General features: G+C 57.0%; 2 protein-coding genes across 2 annotated transcripts in view; both read left to right on the top strand.

Moving 5' to 3' along the window:
* Window positions 1-10,916: 10,916 nt before the first annotated feature.
* On the top strand, window positions 10,917-13,686 carry GGT6 (gamma-glutamyltransferase 6). The gene is made up of 4 exons (XM_029928257.1): window positions 10,917-11,094; window positions 11,636-11,820; window positions 11,906-12,019; window positions 12,251-13,686. The coding sequence occupies exons 1-4, from the start codon at window positions 10,964-10,966 to the stop codon at window positions 13,282-13,284; spliced, it is 1,464 nt and encodes a 487-aa protein (XP_029784117.1). The 5' UTR covers window positions 10,917-10,963; the 3' UTR covers window positions 13,285-13,686.
* Window positions 13,687-14,594: 908 nt separating this feature from the next.
* MYBBP1A (MYB binding protein 1a) overlaps window positions 14,595-14,859 on the top strand; it is a 12,341-nt gene continuing 12,076 nt past the window's right edge. Inside the window, exon 1 of the mRNA XM_029927168.1 lies at window positions 14,595-14,836. Within this exon, the coding sequence (XP_029783028.1) occupies window positions 14,630-14,836 (207 nt within the window). The 5' untranslated portion in view covers window positions 14,595-14,629. The remainder of the gene's footprint in view (window positions 14,837-14,859) is intronic.

Raw genomic sequence — 14,859 nt, 5'->3', positions numbered from 1 at the left:
AGCCCCCAGCTTCAGCAGCCACTGCGCTGCAGGGGTGAATGAGAGGGTGCACGGCCCAGGGACTGAACCAAGGTGGACACAACAGGGGAGGGGAAAGAAGCAAAAAAGTGCACCCCCATTCCCTGAGTCCCTATTGACCGCCTGGTGTCCCCGGGGCGAGAAGGCGGCAGGGGCAGCCCAGGCCAGGGCTCAGTGACACGGCTCTGCCCAGGCCCCAGCCAGATCGGTCACCCTCATTCTTTCCAGATCAAAGTTCCCCCAGGGAACAGCCTGGAACCTGACACGGGCACTGGGGGGGCTGGGCCAGCTGGCCTGTCCAGGAGGACATGGAGGAGCAGGACACCTGTCTCTAGCTCCAGGGACGCCAGGCCAAAGCCAGGGAGGGGACCAGACACACGCATGCGCACCTGCTCAAGCCCAGCCCCGCCCCCTCACAAGGGCCCAGGCCCTTCTGTCCCAAGCCCCCAGGGGCTCCGAGCCTTGAGAGGCCACCCCACCCCGTGACCACTCCCCTCCCCCAGAGAGAGACTTCCGTCTCAGATGCCCCTCCAGGTCCGCCTCTGTCTCTGCTCCCCACGCAGCTGCATTTCTCTGCATTTTCTGCTCTCCCCTCGTACCCCCATGTCTCCTTCCGTCCTTCTGTCTATGGGAGGGGGGTTAGCCCTGGGGTGGTGCTTTAGCCTCTGCTTCCAAGGATGAGCGGTTTTCACGTTCCTCTCCGCTCTCCAGATTCTCCCTGACAGAGGGAGGGGGAGGAGAGGAGGGGGGAGAGGGCAGAGCCACTCCCCTTGCTGCAGACAGGCCTCCTTGGTGCCCTCCGGCTGCTAGTCTGAGTGGGCAGGAGGAGGTGGGCAGAGCTGGTCTGGGTCCTCCGTCCTCCAGCCTCCTGCACTGGAGAAAGTCCTGCCATCTAGAGCGAGGCTCCACGCCCTGTGTGCAAGCAGGCACGGTGTGCACACCCGTGCATACACGTGCACATGTGCACACACATAGAAGCATACATGTGCGCAAATGCACACATGCGCACACACACCGATGCATGCACACCCACGCATACACATGCACAAACACATGCACACAGATGCACACCTGCATATACAAGCATGTACATGCATGTATACCTGCACACACACATGCACACCTCTGCACACACACACGCACACAGCTAAGAGCGCTGGACTCTGATTCTTACTCATATGTCACTACCTGTTGCACCTCTGTTTTCTTCTCTGTAAAGTGGGGATTCTGGTAAGACCTTCTGCATCCCAGGATTGTTTCTGTTTGTAAGGCCCTTAGGTCAGGCACAAAGCACTACATAAGAGTTAAATAAACTTAGCAAATACAGATCCAGGATTCAAACTTGACAGTGAACAGGACAGCTCCTGTCCAGCTTCATCTCTTTGCCCCGGGCTGAGCCAGACTCATCCCTGGCAGGTCCAAGGGGCCCAACATGAGCCGCTGTGACTCGAGCCGTGGATGATGCAGCTCACAGGTGTTTCTGAGATCGCTTTGGAGCCACATTCGGCCTCCAGCAGCTCCCCCCTCCGCGTGGGGAGGTCATCTTCTTCTTAAGGATGTCTGGAATGTTCTGCTACCAACCAGAGACGTGAGATTTTCGAAAGTTAACAAGGTGAAAGGACGTGTTTGTAGACAAGAAATGAGGACCGGTCCTTCAGAGAAAGGGGACGAGAGGTGGAGGCTGGCAGTCCCCGGGGTCGGGCGCCCAGTGTGGGCCACGGCACAAGCCCCAAGCCGGGCGGGGCCGGAGCCCCCAGAGAACCCAGACCAGCCACACCTGCCCTTCGGGGCCTCAGCAGAGCCCCCAGCGTCCAGGGACTGCCCCGGACGCTTCTGTGACATGCAGGCCCGCAGCACTTCGGAGAAACCCTGACTGGGACCCCACCGGACGAGGCTCAGCTGACAGGCCCTCCCCCGCAGGTGCCTCTGCACCCGAGTCTCTCTGCAGGGATGGGAGCTGGCGGCAGGTGCTTGTCCCGCCCAGCCCTCGGCGCCTCACAAGGTCCGCCTGGACCTGAGCCCAGACTGCCCACAGAGGCCTCAGGAGCATTCATGGTGGTCTTCCCGCCATTCCCCTGTCCCGGGGCCCTGACAGCCGTGGTGCTGGCGCATGAGTTCGGGAGGATGTCAGGCAGAGGAGGAGGCGGTTTGCTTCCACACCTGGTGGAAAGCGGGTTCCCGGGGCCCCGGTGGACTCCAGTCGGCCCCGCACCGGACTCGGGCCTGAGGTGGGGCCGCCGAGGCCACACAGACACATGGGAATCACGGTGCCCAGTCTTCACCCGGAGGAAGGAGTGTCTGTGTGCCCCTCCCTCCTTTCCATCCTTCTCCTTCCTCCCGGGGCCACGCGGACCCTCCTCCCTTCCCTGCACCCCCAGCCCCCCGCCACCTCCCCTCCAGACGCCCTTCCATCCTCAGCCTCTCTCCAGAACCCAAACCCTGCGGGACACAGTCCTCCGTGTGCTCACACACGTCCGCCGGTGCCGGCCCCTTTCCCACACCGGCCCGTAGGGGGCCGCGTCCAGCACCCCGGCCGGACCGCCAACAGACCGCTTCCTGAATGGCCGGGTGTGGGTAAAACACCAACAGGGTACGGTGCCCCTGCAGGCGCCCCCAGCCCCAGCGAGGAGGGACAGGGGGGGGGGTCCCTGAGGTCCCCTCTCACTTCCCACTCCAAGCAGGATGACAGCAGGCTGCCAGGGCGGGGCGGGGCCCGTCCTGCAGCCGGGGAGCTCCAGGGGCCGACACCACGGCACGGGGCTGCTGCAGCAGGCGCTCAAGGACCGGACCAGAGGGCCCTGCTTGTGGGAGGCCTGCGACCTATCAACACGGCCAGCTCAGGCCACCAACTCCCCGCAACTCCTCTCAGCCCCCAGGCCCCCAGGGACCCCAGCCTCTTAGCCTCCCCTCCTTCCAGAACCCCCAGCCCCCCCAGCCCCCACACCTCCACCAGCAGACAGGACAGACAGCAGCCACTGCCAGGGCTGGTTCCAGATGGCACTGCCTGTCTGGGGCCATGAGCAGGTCGCAGCGGTGGAGGGATGTGTGCACAACGCTGTGAACCTGCCTAGTGCCTCCGGGTTGCACGCTTAGAAATGCTCCCGATGGCCGACGGTATGTATGTTTTGCCACGATTTAGAAAGATTTGAAGATTTCTCTGCGTGCCCCTCCTTCCCACCCAGCCTCCCACCAGCCCTCCCATCGCTCTGATTTCCCCCATCCCTTCCAGTCCTGAGCGCTGGGCAGTCTTCAGAAGGGTCGTGCACCTCCACCCGTGACAAGACTGCCTCCAGAATGGCCACACGGCCACCACGGGGCTGAATCCAGAGCATATAAGGGACTCACAGCTCAGTGGCAAAGAAGCACATGACACAATTAGAAATGGACAGAGGACCTGAATAGACATTTTTCCAAAGAAGAGCTGCAAATGGCCAAAAGGTTCATTAAAAGGTGCTCAGTATCACTGATTAGGCAAGAAATGCAAATCAAAACCACAACGAGAGATCGCCTCACACCTCTGAGGCTGTCTACCATGAAGAAGACGGGAGGTAAGGGCGCCCAGGCGGCTCAGTTGGTTGAGCTCCGACTCTTGATCTCTGTTCAGGTCAGGGTCTCATGGTTCATGGGATCGAGCCCCACGGCAGGCTCTGAGCCTAAACAAAACCCATCATTCTTTTCAAAATAGAATGCAACATCATAAAATTCAGAATACTCAGCTCTGTTAGAAAATCAACAGCCAACAGGGTTCCTGGGTGGCTCCCTTGGTTCCGTGTCTGACTTTGGCTCAGGTCATGCATGATCTGGTGGTTTGTGAGTTCAAGCCCCACATCCGGCTTGTCAGTGTGAAACCTGCTTAGGATTCTCTCTCTCTCCCTCTCTCTACTCCTCACCCACTTACTCTCTCTCTCACTCTCTCTTTTGAAATAAATTAATTAATTTAAAAAACCCACCAGACCTGCAGTAAAACAGAAAAAGCTGACCCATAGGTAGGAGAAAAACCAATTCCTAGAAACAGACCAAGAAGCAACCGGGGTGATGGAATTTGTAGACAAAGATGTCAAAACGGCGATTTTGAGCCTTACAGACATAACTGAGGAGCCGCTGGACACGAAGCAGAGAGAAATGGCAGGTGCACAAAAGGGACCGAAGAGAAATTTCTGGAGCTGGACCACACTATGCCCGGAAGGAAAAGCACACCAGGTGGGGTTGAGGCCTGATGAGATTCTACTGAAGGACGGGTCGGGGAGCCTGACGGAATCGCAGCACAGCCGCCCGAAGCCGGCCCGAGAGAGGGGCCTGGAGGGAGCCGCCTACACCGTCACCGCAGGCCGCGGGCAGCCCCACGTGGCCCAACACACGAGGAGCTGCGGCCCCAGGAGGGAGGAGACAATTAGGGGACGACAGTGGGAAATCTTTCCATACATTAGGCTTAAAATTTTACAAATGATGACGATCAACCGATAGATCTAAGAATCTCAACAAAGTCCAAGCAAAGAAACAAAGAAAGTCACACCAATCTACATCACAAATTGCTTTAAAAAAAAAAAAAAAAGAAAATCTCTAAAGTAGTCAAGAAGATTCGACCTGTAGCCAAGATGGACTGACAGACCGAATTGTCCCTCTTCCACCAAAATGATCTAAACACCGACCAGACACCAGGACACCTGACGTCGGCGACAAAAGAACAATGGTCTCGGGAAGGCGGGGTCTTCCGCTGCCAGGTCGCTGCGTGAAATGGCACCTCACCCCTGGAGTGGTGACAATGGGCTGTGGCCGTCACAATGCAGTGGTAGGAGCCCTCAAACAACCAGGGAAACGGCACAGCAAAAAGCCATCGCCAATGATCTAGCGAGAGAGAGGAGCGGAGTCGTGAGTGAGATTACTTGACCTGGGAGAAGTCAGGAGTGAGGGGAGCAAGTCAAGTCCGAAACAAGCGGAGGAAAACCGTGAATATAAGAGCAGAATTCAAGCAGAAAACAGAAATCAATAAACTTAATTATGCCAAAAATTAATCCAAAAGTCAATTCTTCAAAATGAACTATAAAATGCAGAGAGAGGGAACCTCTAGGCAGACTGATTGGGGGGGAAACACACAAATTATCAGGAATGCGGACATTCTGCAGACCCCACAGGCAAGAGGATCACGAAGGGATATTGTGAACTACACAGGCCAATAAACGTCACTAGATGAAATGCATGAATCCCTCAAAAACACAAACCATCAACAGTCACTCAAAACGAGTAGCTAATCCTTCATACAGGAAGACTCCAGGCACAATTACTGATGATTCCTACCAAACATTTCAGAAGGAAAGGTTAAAAGAAACGTTTAAGAAATTGAGAATTGGACGCCTGGGGGGCTCAGTCAGTTCAGCGTCTGACTTCGGCTCAGGTCATGATCTCTCAGTTTGTGGGTTCGAGCCCCACACTGAGCTCTGTGCTGACAGCTCAGAGCCTGGAGCTGCTTCAGATTCTGTATCTCTCCCTCCCTCTGCCCCTCCCCCACTCATTCTCTGTCTCTCTGTCTCAATAACAAATAAAAACATTAAAAAAAGAAATTGAGGATTGATTGATAGATTGATTTTGGAAAGAGGGTGTTATAAGCAGGGGAGAGAGGGAAGGGGGAGGGAGGGGGGGAGAGAGAATCTCTATCAGGTTCCATGGTCATCATGGGGCTCCATGCAGGGCTCAGTCCCACAATGCTGAGATCATGATCTGAGCCAAAATCAGGAGTTGGATGCTCAACCAATAAGCCACCCAGGTGCCCCAAATTAAGGAAATTTTTTAAAGAAAGGGCCAGCTTCTGGCCTCGTTTTTCCCAATATTACAAACAGATAAGAACATTACAATAACACTGCAGAATAATATTCTTCGTGGATATAGATGCAGAATTCTTTTACAAAATTTGAGTAAACTGAATCCAGAAACACACAACAAGACAATGCGTCATGGCCGTCAGGGGTTCATGCCGGGAATGCAGGCTTGGTTTAGCACTTGGAAGTTAATCAGTATGATCCAAATCAGCAGTGCAGACCAGAAATACTGGATTATGTCTACAGATTCAGAAAAACCATTGGGTCAAGTGCAACACCCACTAATGATCAAAGACTTTTTAAAAACCCTCTTGGTCAACTGGGAACTTCCTCAACCTTACAAAGTGCAGCCAAAGTAAACCTAGAACTAACACCAGACCTGACCACACATGTCGGAACGTGTCCCCAAAGATTAGGGGAGACTAGCCCAGTGTGCCCTGCCCCTCCCCCTTCTGTGCACAGTTGTGCTAGGAGTCTTAGCTACTTCCATAGACAGGGAAGAAAAGGCATATTGGATAGGAAGTAAAATTCTGTTCACAAAACATGAGTGTCCAAGTAGAAAATGTTAAGCGATCTGCAAAGAAAGTGCTGTAACTAATAAATGAGCCTAGCAAAGTCTTAGGATGCAAGGCAAGGTCAATATGAAAAAATCAAGATTTCTTTACAAGAGGGAGACATGAGTAGAGCACTGAGATGTTTTAAAATACCATTTACAATAGCAGAAAGCTTAAACATGCTCAAGGGGAGGGGCGCCAGGGGGCTCAGTCGGCTAAGCGTCCGACTTCAGCTCAGGTCATGATCTCACGATTTGTGGGTTTGAGCCCTGCGTCGGGCTCTGTGCTGACAGCTCGGAGCCTGGAGCCTCTTCGGATTCTGTGTCTCCCTCTCTCTCTGCCCCTCCCCTGCTCTCACTCTGTCTCCGTCTTTCAAAAATAAACAAACATTAAAAATTTTTTTTGAAAATTTAAAACTGATAATACCAAGTGTTACCAAGAACACAGTGCAACTGGAGTCTTCATTCATCACTGACGGGAATGCAAACCGGAGCAGGGACTTTGGAAGGTAGATTGGTAGTTTCTTGAGTCACCCATACTCTTGCCCGAAGGTCCAGAAATCCCACTCTCAGATTCACTTCAGAGGAATGAAAACATGTGCTCACACAAAGACGTGCATACAATTGCTACATTCATAATAATAAAAATTTGGAAACAATGCAATCTACCAATGAACACATGTGTAGATACAATGAACACTGTTCACCAATAAAAATGAAAAATGCCAATACATGGAACAAACAAGGATGCTTCTCAAAGACTTCTGCTCAGTGAAAGAAGTCAGATAGGAACCATTATACGTCATGAGATTCCATTGATAATACCCAAATCCTCAAAACAGGATGCCTTTGGGAAAGGCAAACCCATCAGGATAGGAATTAGATCGGAGGTTGCTGAGGGCCAGAGGTAAAAAGTGAGGCTGGGGGCCACAAGGAAACTTCTTGGGCAATACAGATGTTCTTCCTCTTGACTGTGGGGTTGGAAAATGGCTGTATACATTAAAATTGGTCAATTTTACTTTATACATGATACCTCCACAAATCTGGTTTTTAGAACGGACTGCATGGCAGACTTGCTGGGCGATGGTAGTTTTGAGAGAAAAGTGAAGACAGCCCGCTGCATCGGAAGCTGGCACCCCTAAATCTGTGGGGAGAAGGGCCAGGAGCCTGCCTCCCCGGTGGACCAGGTGCTCCGAGAAGGACCAGGTCAGCGGAGACTGTCCACCAGCGCCCCCTGGCGGGAAGTGACACCCTGACAGCCAGCGGCGAGGTCCGAGGGGCCTGCAAGCCCGAGGCTCAGCCACCTGCCACCTTGAGAGACCCGGGCTTCCCGCCAGGGGCGAGGGCCGGGCTGTGGGGTTTGGGAAGGACTTGCGAGAGAGCCTGACTGTAGATGAGTCAGCTTCACACAAGCCCCAAAAGGCGCTGTGCGGGCTGAGGCGGGTCCGTCCGAAGACCCTTCTTGCCCCCCACCCCACTTTCCTCCTCGCTCCTCCCCCGCCCCCGCAAAGGAACCAAACGCAGGCTGGTGGGTGAGGAGGATCTCAGGGCACAGGAGCCGGCAAGCAAGTCTGGGAGGAGTGAAATCAGAACCAGACACAGACACACCCTCGGTCTGTCTCATGCTGGCTTGCACACACACTTCTTCCCTGTTGCACGCTGCCTACCCAAAACGGACGGAGAAACTGCAAGAGAGAAGATTTTTAACTCTGAGCGAACCTTTAATTTTTGTTTTCGGAGGGAGTGTACTTTTTTTTTTTGCATTTTTCATGGTGGTAAATTATAGCTAACATAAAATATACCGCTTTAGCCATTTTTGTGTACAGTTTAGCGGCACCAAGCGGATTTGACATTGCTGTGCGTCCACTCCAGGGCCTTCTCTTCATCTCCACCTGAGACCCACACCCACCAAGGACTCCCAGTACCCCTCCCCCACCCCTGCTACCCACTATTCCACCCTCTGTCTCCATGAATCTGACCATTCTGTGTGGGTTTTTTTTATTAAATTGTTTTAATCTATTTATTTATTTTGAAAGAGAGAGAGACAGAGTGTGAGCAGGGGAGGGGCGGAGAGAGAGGGAGTCACAGAATCTGAAGCAGCTCCAGGCTCCGAGCTGACAGCACAGGGCCCAACTCGGGGCTGGAACTCATGAACTTCGAGGTCATGCCCTGAGCCCAAGTCAGCCGCTCAACCGACTGAGCTGCCCTGGTGCCCCCTGTGTGGTTTTCTTAATTGCAATTAAGAAGAAATCGATTACTGAAAGGAACTTTGTATAACTTGAAGTGACCCAGGAATCATCTGCTGATGGGTCTGTCCAGGAACGCCACGTGCCCACCCCGTGTTCAGTTCAAGGCCTGGTGGCGGGCCATCCCCACGGAGCAGGTTGGCTCCTTTGTTTTAGAGATCTTGGTTGATTTCAATAATTGATCGCTTGGGTCATTGCCGTTTCTCTCTTGCATTTTGCATTCCCACGGTTATGTTTTAAATTTACCAACAAAGAGTGAGCCTGGGCTCCAACCTCAACCCCAATAACAGCAGGAGTTCAGAACCCTCCCTGTGTGGCCCGGGTGTGCTGTGTAAGTGATCAGCCTTGGTTTCTTCCAGGGTTTCTGATGGTTATTGAAGGGTGTCTCACACCTACAGTAAGGTCCACGAAGGCGGTCCAGCACCTTGCTGGGTGATCGGCTGAGGCCCACCCAGGACCCCATCACCAGCCGCGCTCTGACGCGGACCACCGAGGTGGTCGGAAGTCTTTAGCTTAACGCCAGCATGATCCGACAGACACGGTAATCTCCTTCCCCAAGGAAGCAAATGGCATCTACTTATTCCAAAGTGGCCTCTTTCCGTTCAGACTGCTCCCAACTTAACCCCAGACCTTGCTCAGTGGTGCCTGAAACCAGACTCACCTGCAGTGAGATTTTTTTTAACACCAATATTCCGGTCGCCTCACGCAGAGTCACCTGGCCGGGAAAAGCTGTTCTTCACCCCCGCCCTTGACTGTTGGAGCCACATCTGAGCGTGTCTCTGTTGTGAAGTTATCCTGAAGACAGGCGTGCACTCACACGCCCCCACCCAGCAGGTCAGGGCTGGGCGATCGCTGACCACTGGTCCCGGCCCCTGCCTTGCCTGCGGGAGCCCCTCGCGTCTGGGAGACGTGGGCACACAGAGGGACGGCCAACCCCCGGTGGCTCTGGCTCCTCCCTGCCACCAGCGTGTGGGGCGGTAGCAGGCGCCCCTGCTAGATGTGTCTGCGAGGATGTAATCCCAGGCAGCAGGTCTCTGGGGGCTCCCGAGGCCGCCCCGCTCATGTGCAGGGATCCTAACTCAGTTGGCATTTGACGGGCGGGGGGGGGGGGAAGGAAACGCCAGGATGCTGGCATTTTTACAAACGGACGGGGTGTGATGAGCACCGTATGGAAGTGTTGAATCACCAAATTGTACACCTGAAACTCATCTTACATTGGACATTAACTGATTGGAATTTAAATTCAAGCTTTTAAAAAATTGAGAGCGACGCCTCTTGCAAAAACCACTAGCAGCTAGCTGGAAACCGCAGCCGCAGCCGCACCTAGACCTTCCAAACACCTGGGAAACTAAAAAACCTAAAGATTCTGGTTTAATTAGTTACCTGGTCTGCCCGGGTGTTAGGCACTTTTAAAGCTCACCAGGTGCTTCTAATGTGCAGCTAAGCCTAAGAGCATGAATTAATGACTCTCCAGTCCTGTACTTGAGCCATAAAGCCACCCATGGGGGGCGAGGTGCTGGGTGTGAATTATCCAGACCATTCTAGCATCGTGAGATTGAGGCCCTAACACAGAGAGGAAGTAAATTGCTTCCTGGAACCAGTTCCAATGGGGGAGGGGCAGGTCCCCACACCCCAAGCTGTTCCCCTGCCCCCCAACTTGTTTCTGACCCCCTGTACCTGGAAAGGGTGTCAGAGTCCACGGGCTAAGGGTTTGGTCCTGCAGGACTGCCCGCCCCGCCCCACCACGCCCAACGGGCCAAGTGCAAGTTCAGGCTGCTGGCCGCACTTCCTCCAGCCCCTCATGGGTCCCCAGAGGTCAGGGGGTGGGGCTGGAGGTGCCAGCCTCTGGTCACGTGGGGGCTGCTCCTGCTCACTGGCCCCCCCTTAGGTGGGGTCCAAATGCCCATCTCATTCATTAACAAAAGGCATCTTCAGGGCTCTTGCATTTAGGAAATTCCCAAGGTTTTAGGAGCTCTGGGCGGGAACAGGACTTGGGGACCCACACTTCCCCTGGCCCTGACCCAGGCTCCCTGAGTTGTGGACACACAGGGGATCCAGTGGCTGCACCCCCAGAAAAGGGGTCAGTGGGATACCACCTCACTGAGCGGCTCCCCATGACAGGCTCCCCAGCCGCGAGAGGCCAGAGGCCCTGTGCCCTAGTGGGGCAGGCTCGCATGAAGCCTCCCTGGGTCTGTGCCCTGCCCAGACCTGTTCTAGATGCACACCGCCCTTCCCCGAGGCTGCCTCCGCCTCCCACCGGCTGAGTGCGGGCCAGGCCGGGACTCAGCCGGGAAGGCCGGCAGGCAGGAGGGCCGGACGGCCGCAGCAGAGCCATGGAGCCCACCGCAGGGCCCGCTGTGCTCTACCAAAAGCTACTGCTCTGGGATCCGAGCTTGGAGTCTGAGGAAGAGGAGACCTCAGAGCTGGTGGTTCCTGATCCCTGGAGGCCCCAGGACTCCTTGGGGTGAGTCAGGGAGGAGTCTGGGTGCCGGCCTGGCAGCTCAGGCCTGAGGCTGGCAAGTCCCTCCCCCCGGAGCCCCTAAGGTGGGGACAGGGGTCAGATCACCCCGTGCCTGGCTCAGCACCAGGAACTTTCCCTGGCCTGCCGCACTCACTGCGTCTGGAGGGACATCTGTAGGAAGCCAGCCCTGCCTGCTCTGTTCCCAGCCCCCACCTCCTGGTGCACCTGCCAGGCGGGCTGGAGCCGGGCCTCACCGTCTGGGCCCTGCTCCTCAACCAGCCAGGCTCACCTGCGGCCGCCCTCCTGCCTCTCCAACCTCCCCCAGGGGCTCCCTCCTTAGCTGTCCTCAGTTTCCCCAAACTCCTTCCAATCACCGTGTCTGCTCCATGCTGTCCCCTCTACCAGGAGGCCCTTCTCCTTGGCAAAACCGTACTCTTCACACAAGTGAGACCAAATCTTTCAGGAAACATTCCCTGGGTCCTCCTGGGGCTCTTGGGGCCCCGCCCCACACCCCAGCCCTGGCTCAGGACACCTGTCCCTGCAGGATCGAGGCTGGCAGGCTGCCTGGGGCCTGGGCCCGCCTACTCGCGGCCCTGCTGCTGCTGGCCGTTGGCTGCTCCCTGGCGGTCAGGCAGCTCCGCGCCAGCAGCAGCTCTGCGGCCCCTGCACCCAACGGCCACTCCCACCACCCTGGCGTGTACCACCACGGGGCCGTCGTCAGCCCTGCAGGTCAGAGCTGGGAGCAGCTGGGGGAGGGGAGGGCCAGGGTCATGGTCCTGACCGCCCCCCCCATGAAGGTCTCCTCTTCCCAAAGCCACCTGCTCCCACCTGGGCCGAGAGCTGCTTGTCGCCGGGGGCAACGTCGTGGACGCTGGAGTGGGAGCCGCCTTGTGCCTGGCGGTGGTCCACCCTCACGCCACAGGGCTAGGTCAGTGACCCACGCCCCAGGCCCACTGCTGGGTCCTGACCTCGGGGCTGCTTACCAGCAGGACCTAGGACTTAGGCAGTAGCCCCAACCCTCAGCTGTGGCCCCTGCTCCCACATCCCTGTGATCTTGTCTCCCGTCTCCAGGCCTAGTGAGCAATTCCTGACCTCAGGCTAAGTTGGTGACCCTGACCCCCGTGTCCTGACTCCTGTGTGACCCCTTTATCTCCTTCAGGTGCCATGTTCTGGGGCCTCTTCCACAACAGCACCACAGGCAGCTCCACTGCCCTGATGCCAGGCCCAGCCCGGGCACTGGCTCCTGGCCTAGGGCTGCCATCCGCTCTGCCCGCCCTGCACCTGCTGCACACACACTTTGGCCGCCTGCCCTGGCCACGCCTGCTGGTGGGCCCCACCACGCTGGCTAAGGATGGCTTCCTGGTGGATACGGCCCTGGCCAGGGCCCTGGCCACCCAGAGCACAGACGGCCTCTGCCCACTGCTTTGCCACACTGATGGGACCCCGCTGGGCCCTGGAGCCCGAGCCACCAACCCCAAGCTGGCAGCGGTGCTAGAAAAGGCGGCACTGGCCCCCACCCCAGACCTGGCCGGGGACGCCCTGCTGAGTCTGCTGGCCAGAGACCTGGGGCTGGAGGGACCCTCGCCTGGGCCTGGGCCCACCCTGGAGCCTGCCCTGCAGCTTCCTGTGCCCCAGGGCATCCTGTTCACCACCCCCAGCCCCTCAGCTGGCCCAGAACTGCTGGCGATGGTGGAGGCAGCCTTGCACCCTGGAGGGCCCAGCCCTGACCCCTGCTCGATCCTCCCACAAGCTCCTGTGACCCCTGGGAGCGGTGTCCTGGCCACTGTAGACAGCAGCGGCTCTGTGCTCCTTCTCACCTCCTCACTCAACAGCTCCTTTGGCTCCGGACATCTGTCCCCAAGCACGGGGGTTCTGCTTAGCAACCTGGTAGCCAAGTCTACAAGTAGTGGCTGGGCTTGCCCCCTCATCCTCCGTGGTGGCTCTGACGACACAGAGACTGATGTGTTGGGGCTGGTGGCTTCAGGAAGCCCTGTAGTGGCTAGAGTCATGACCCGTGCCCTGCTCAGTCACCTGGCCGGGCCCCAGGCCCAGGCCCAGCAGCAGCAGCGGCAGGGAACAACACAGAGCCCTAGCCTTTGTGGCCAAGGGACCCTGCTCCAGGTGGCTTCTCGGTCAGAGCACGCCCATGTCTCCGGTGTCCCCATTGGCTGCTGTACCTTCCAGGGCTTCTAAGTGTGGGCCAGTGGTCTGCAGGGGGTGGGGGTGCGGGTCTCCAGCCTGGAGGCAGGGGCAGAGCAGGCCAGCAGGGATGAGTGCCTACAGAGCACACTGCCGACTCAGACCCCAACCTCTGTCCTGCTCAGTTACCTGGATGGAGTTCTGAGTCTTTTTTCCGCTGAGGACCCCGAGGATGATGGAGAAAGAGCACCAGGCCCTGGGGCCAGCCCCAAGTTGAGATCCAGCTCTGAGAAGGACAAGGAGAAAGGGGACAAAGCCCCTGCCTTGGCTCCAGGCCCCATGGGCGAGGCAGGCAGAGCCCAGGGCACCGCAGGCCTCTCCGTCCTTCCCTTCAGGCCACCCTCTGCTGTTCTCTCTCAACTGGGCTGGAAACACAATAAAGACCAAGTCTCCCGATGCCTTGTGCCACTGCTGTTCTTAGCTCCCCATCATCCTGTGAGGTGCTCAGCGGGCTGGCTTCCCCTAGGGCAGCACGGCTGACCCTCCCCCAGACAGGCAGAGGTCGGGCCCTCGCCTTTCAGCTCCCCCTGCTCTGGTCACCATGTGCCTCTGGGGCAAATATGCTTTCATCTCACTTTCTAAAACAGGCAGCACAGCAAGCAATGGGTTAAGGGGAGGCCTAGGGGCCTAGGGGCCTGGGTCCAAAAGTGGCAGGAGCAGGGGTGTGGGATTTGAGGGGGGTGGGGGGGAAGGGGGCTGACATTGCCTGCCCCCCAGGACTACAGCTCTCTAGAGACAGCTTCTCCAGGCCAGAAGCTGGGGAGGCCCTCTGCACTCATGCCCTGCCCACAGAAAAGTTCTGTCTGATGTTGTAGAACCATTGATCGGCAAAGAGAATTCTTCCCCAGTGCAGTGGATGGTACCACCACCTACCCAGTTATTTTAGCCCCAAACCTGGCATCCTTTCTTTTCTTTTCTCCCACATCCATCCTTCCCCCACCCCTTTTCAGCTCCAAATTAGCTGGAATCTGACCTAATTTCATATTAAACCGCGGTCTGTCTCTAACCCTTCTTCCTGCTTCTCCTCTGCAATCCGACAATTATTCCCCACGCAGCCGCAGAATAATCTTTCAAAAATGTAAATAGGATCAAGGCTTGCCCCTGCATGAAACCCTCCAACAACTTCCCATCCACGCTCAGATTAAAATCCAGCAGCGAAAGCACCAGGGCCGGGCTGGCCCCGCCCCAAGCCGACATAGGCCCCTCCCTTCCCCGGCAAGACCCCGCCCCGGCCGCGCCCCGCCCTGCTCCCCCCCCTTACTCGGCGGCTAGTTCAGCGCGCACGCGCGGCGACCTGACCCGGAAGAGGCCGTTTTCTGATCCCACGTGTTCGAGGAGCATGGCGGAGATGGAGAGTCAGGACGTCGCTGGGCCCGTGGCCCCCGGGGAGGCGAGCAAGAGCGGCGCCCGGCCCGTCGACCGTGAGGGCCTGCTGAAGCACAGCCGCGAGTTCCTGGACTTCTTCTGGGACATCGCGAAGCCGCAGCAGGAGACGCGGCTTGAGGCCACGGAGAAGCTGCTGGAGTACCTGCGCGCGAGGCCCGAGGTACGGCGGCGGGGCCCGGGGCC

The sequence above is a fragment of the Suricata suricatta genome, chromosome 17 (assembly GCF_006229205.1).
Source record: "Suricata suricatta isolate VVHF042 chromosome 17, meerkat_22Aug2017_6uvM2_HiC, whole genome shotgun sequence".
Taxonomy (NCBI): domain Eukaryota; kingdom Metazoa; phylum Chordata; class Mammalia; order Carnivora; family Herpestidae; genus Suricata; species Suricata suricatta.
The sequence above is the reverse complement of the archived record's forward strand: the minus strand, read 5'-3'. Positions and strand labels throughout refer to the sequence as shown.

What these genes read in the sequence shown, in the direction of transcription:
- GGT6 (XM_029928257.1), top strand. Translation starts at nt 10,964, where the DNA reads ATGGAGCCCACCGCAGGGCCCGCTGTGCTCTACCAAAAGCTACTGCTC. An exon ending in AGGCCCCAGGACTCCTTGGG is followed by an intron (nt 11,095 to 11,635) that starts GTGAGTCAGGGA and finishes CTGTCCCTGCAG; the next exon opens with GATCGAGGCTGGCAGGCTGC. An exon ending in GGCCGTCGTCAGCCCTGCAG is followed by an intron (nt 11,821 to 11,905) that starts GTCAGAGCTGGG and finishes CTCTTCCCAAAG; the next exon opens with CCACCTGCTCCCACCTGGGC.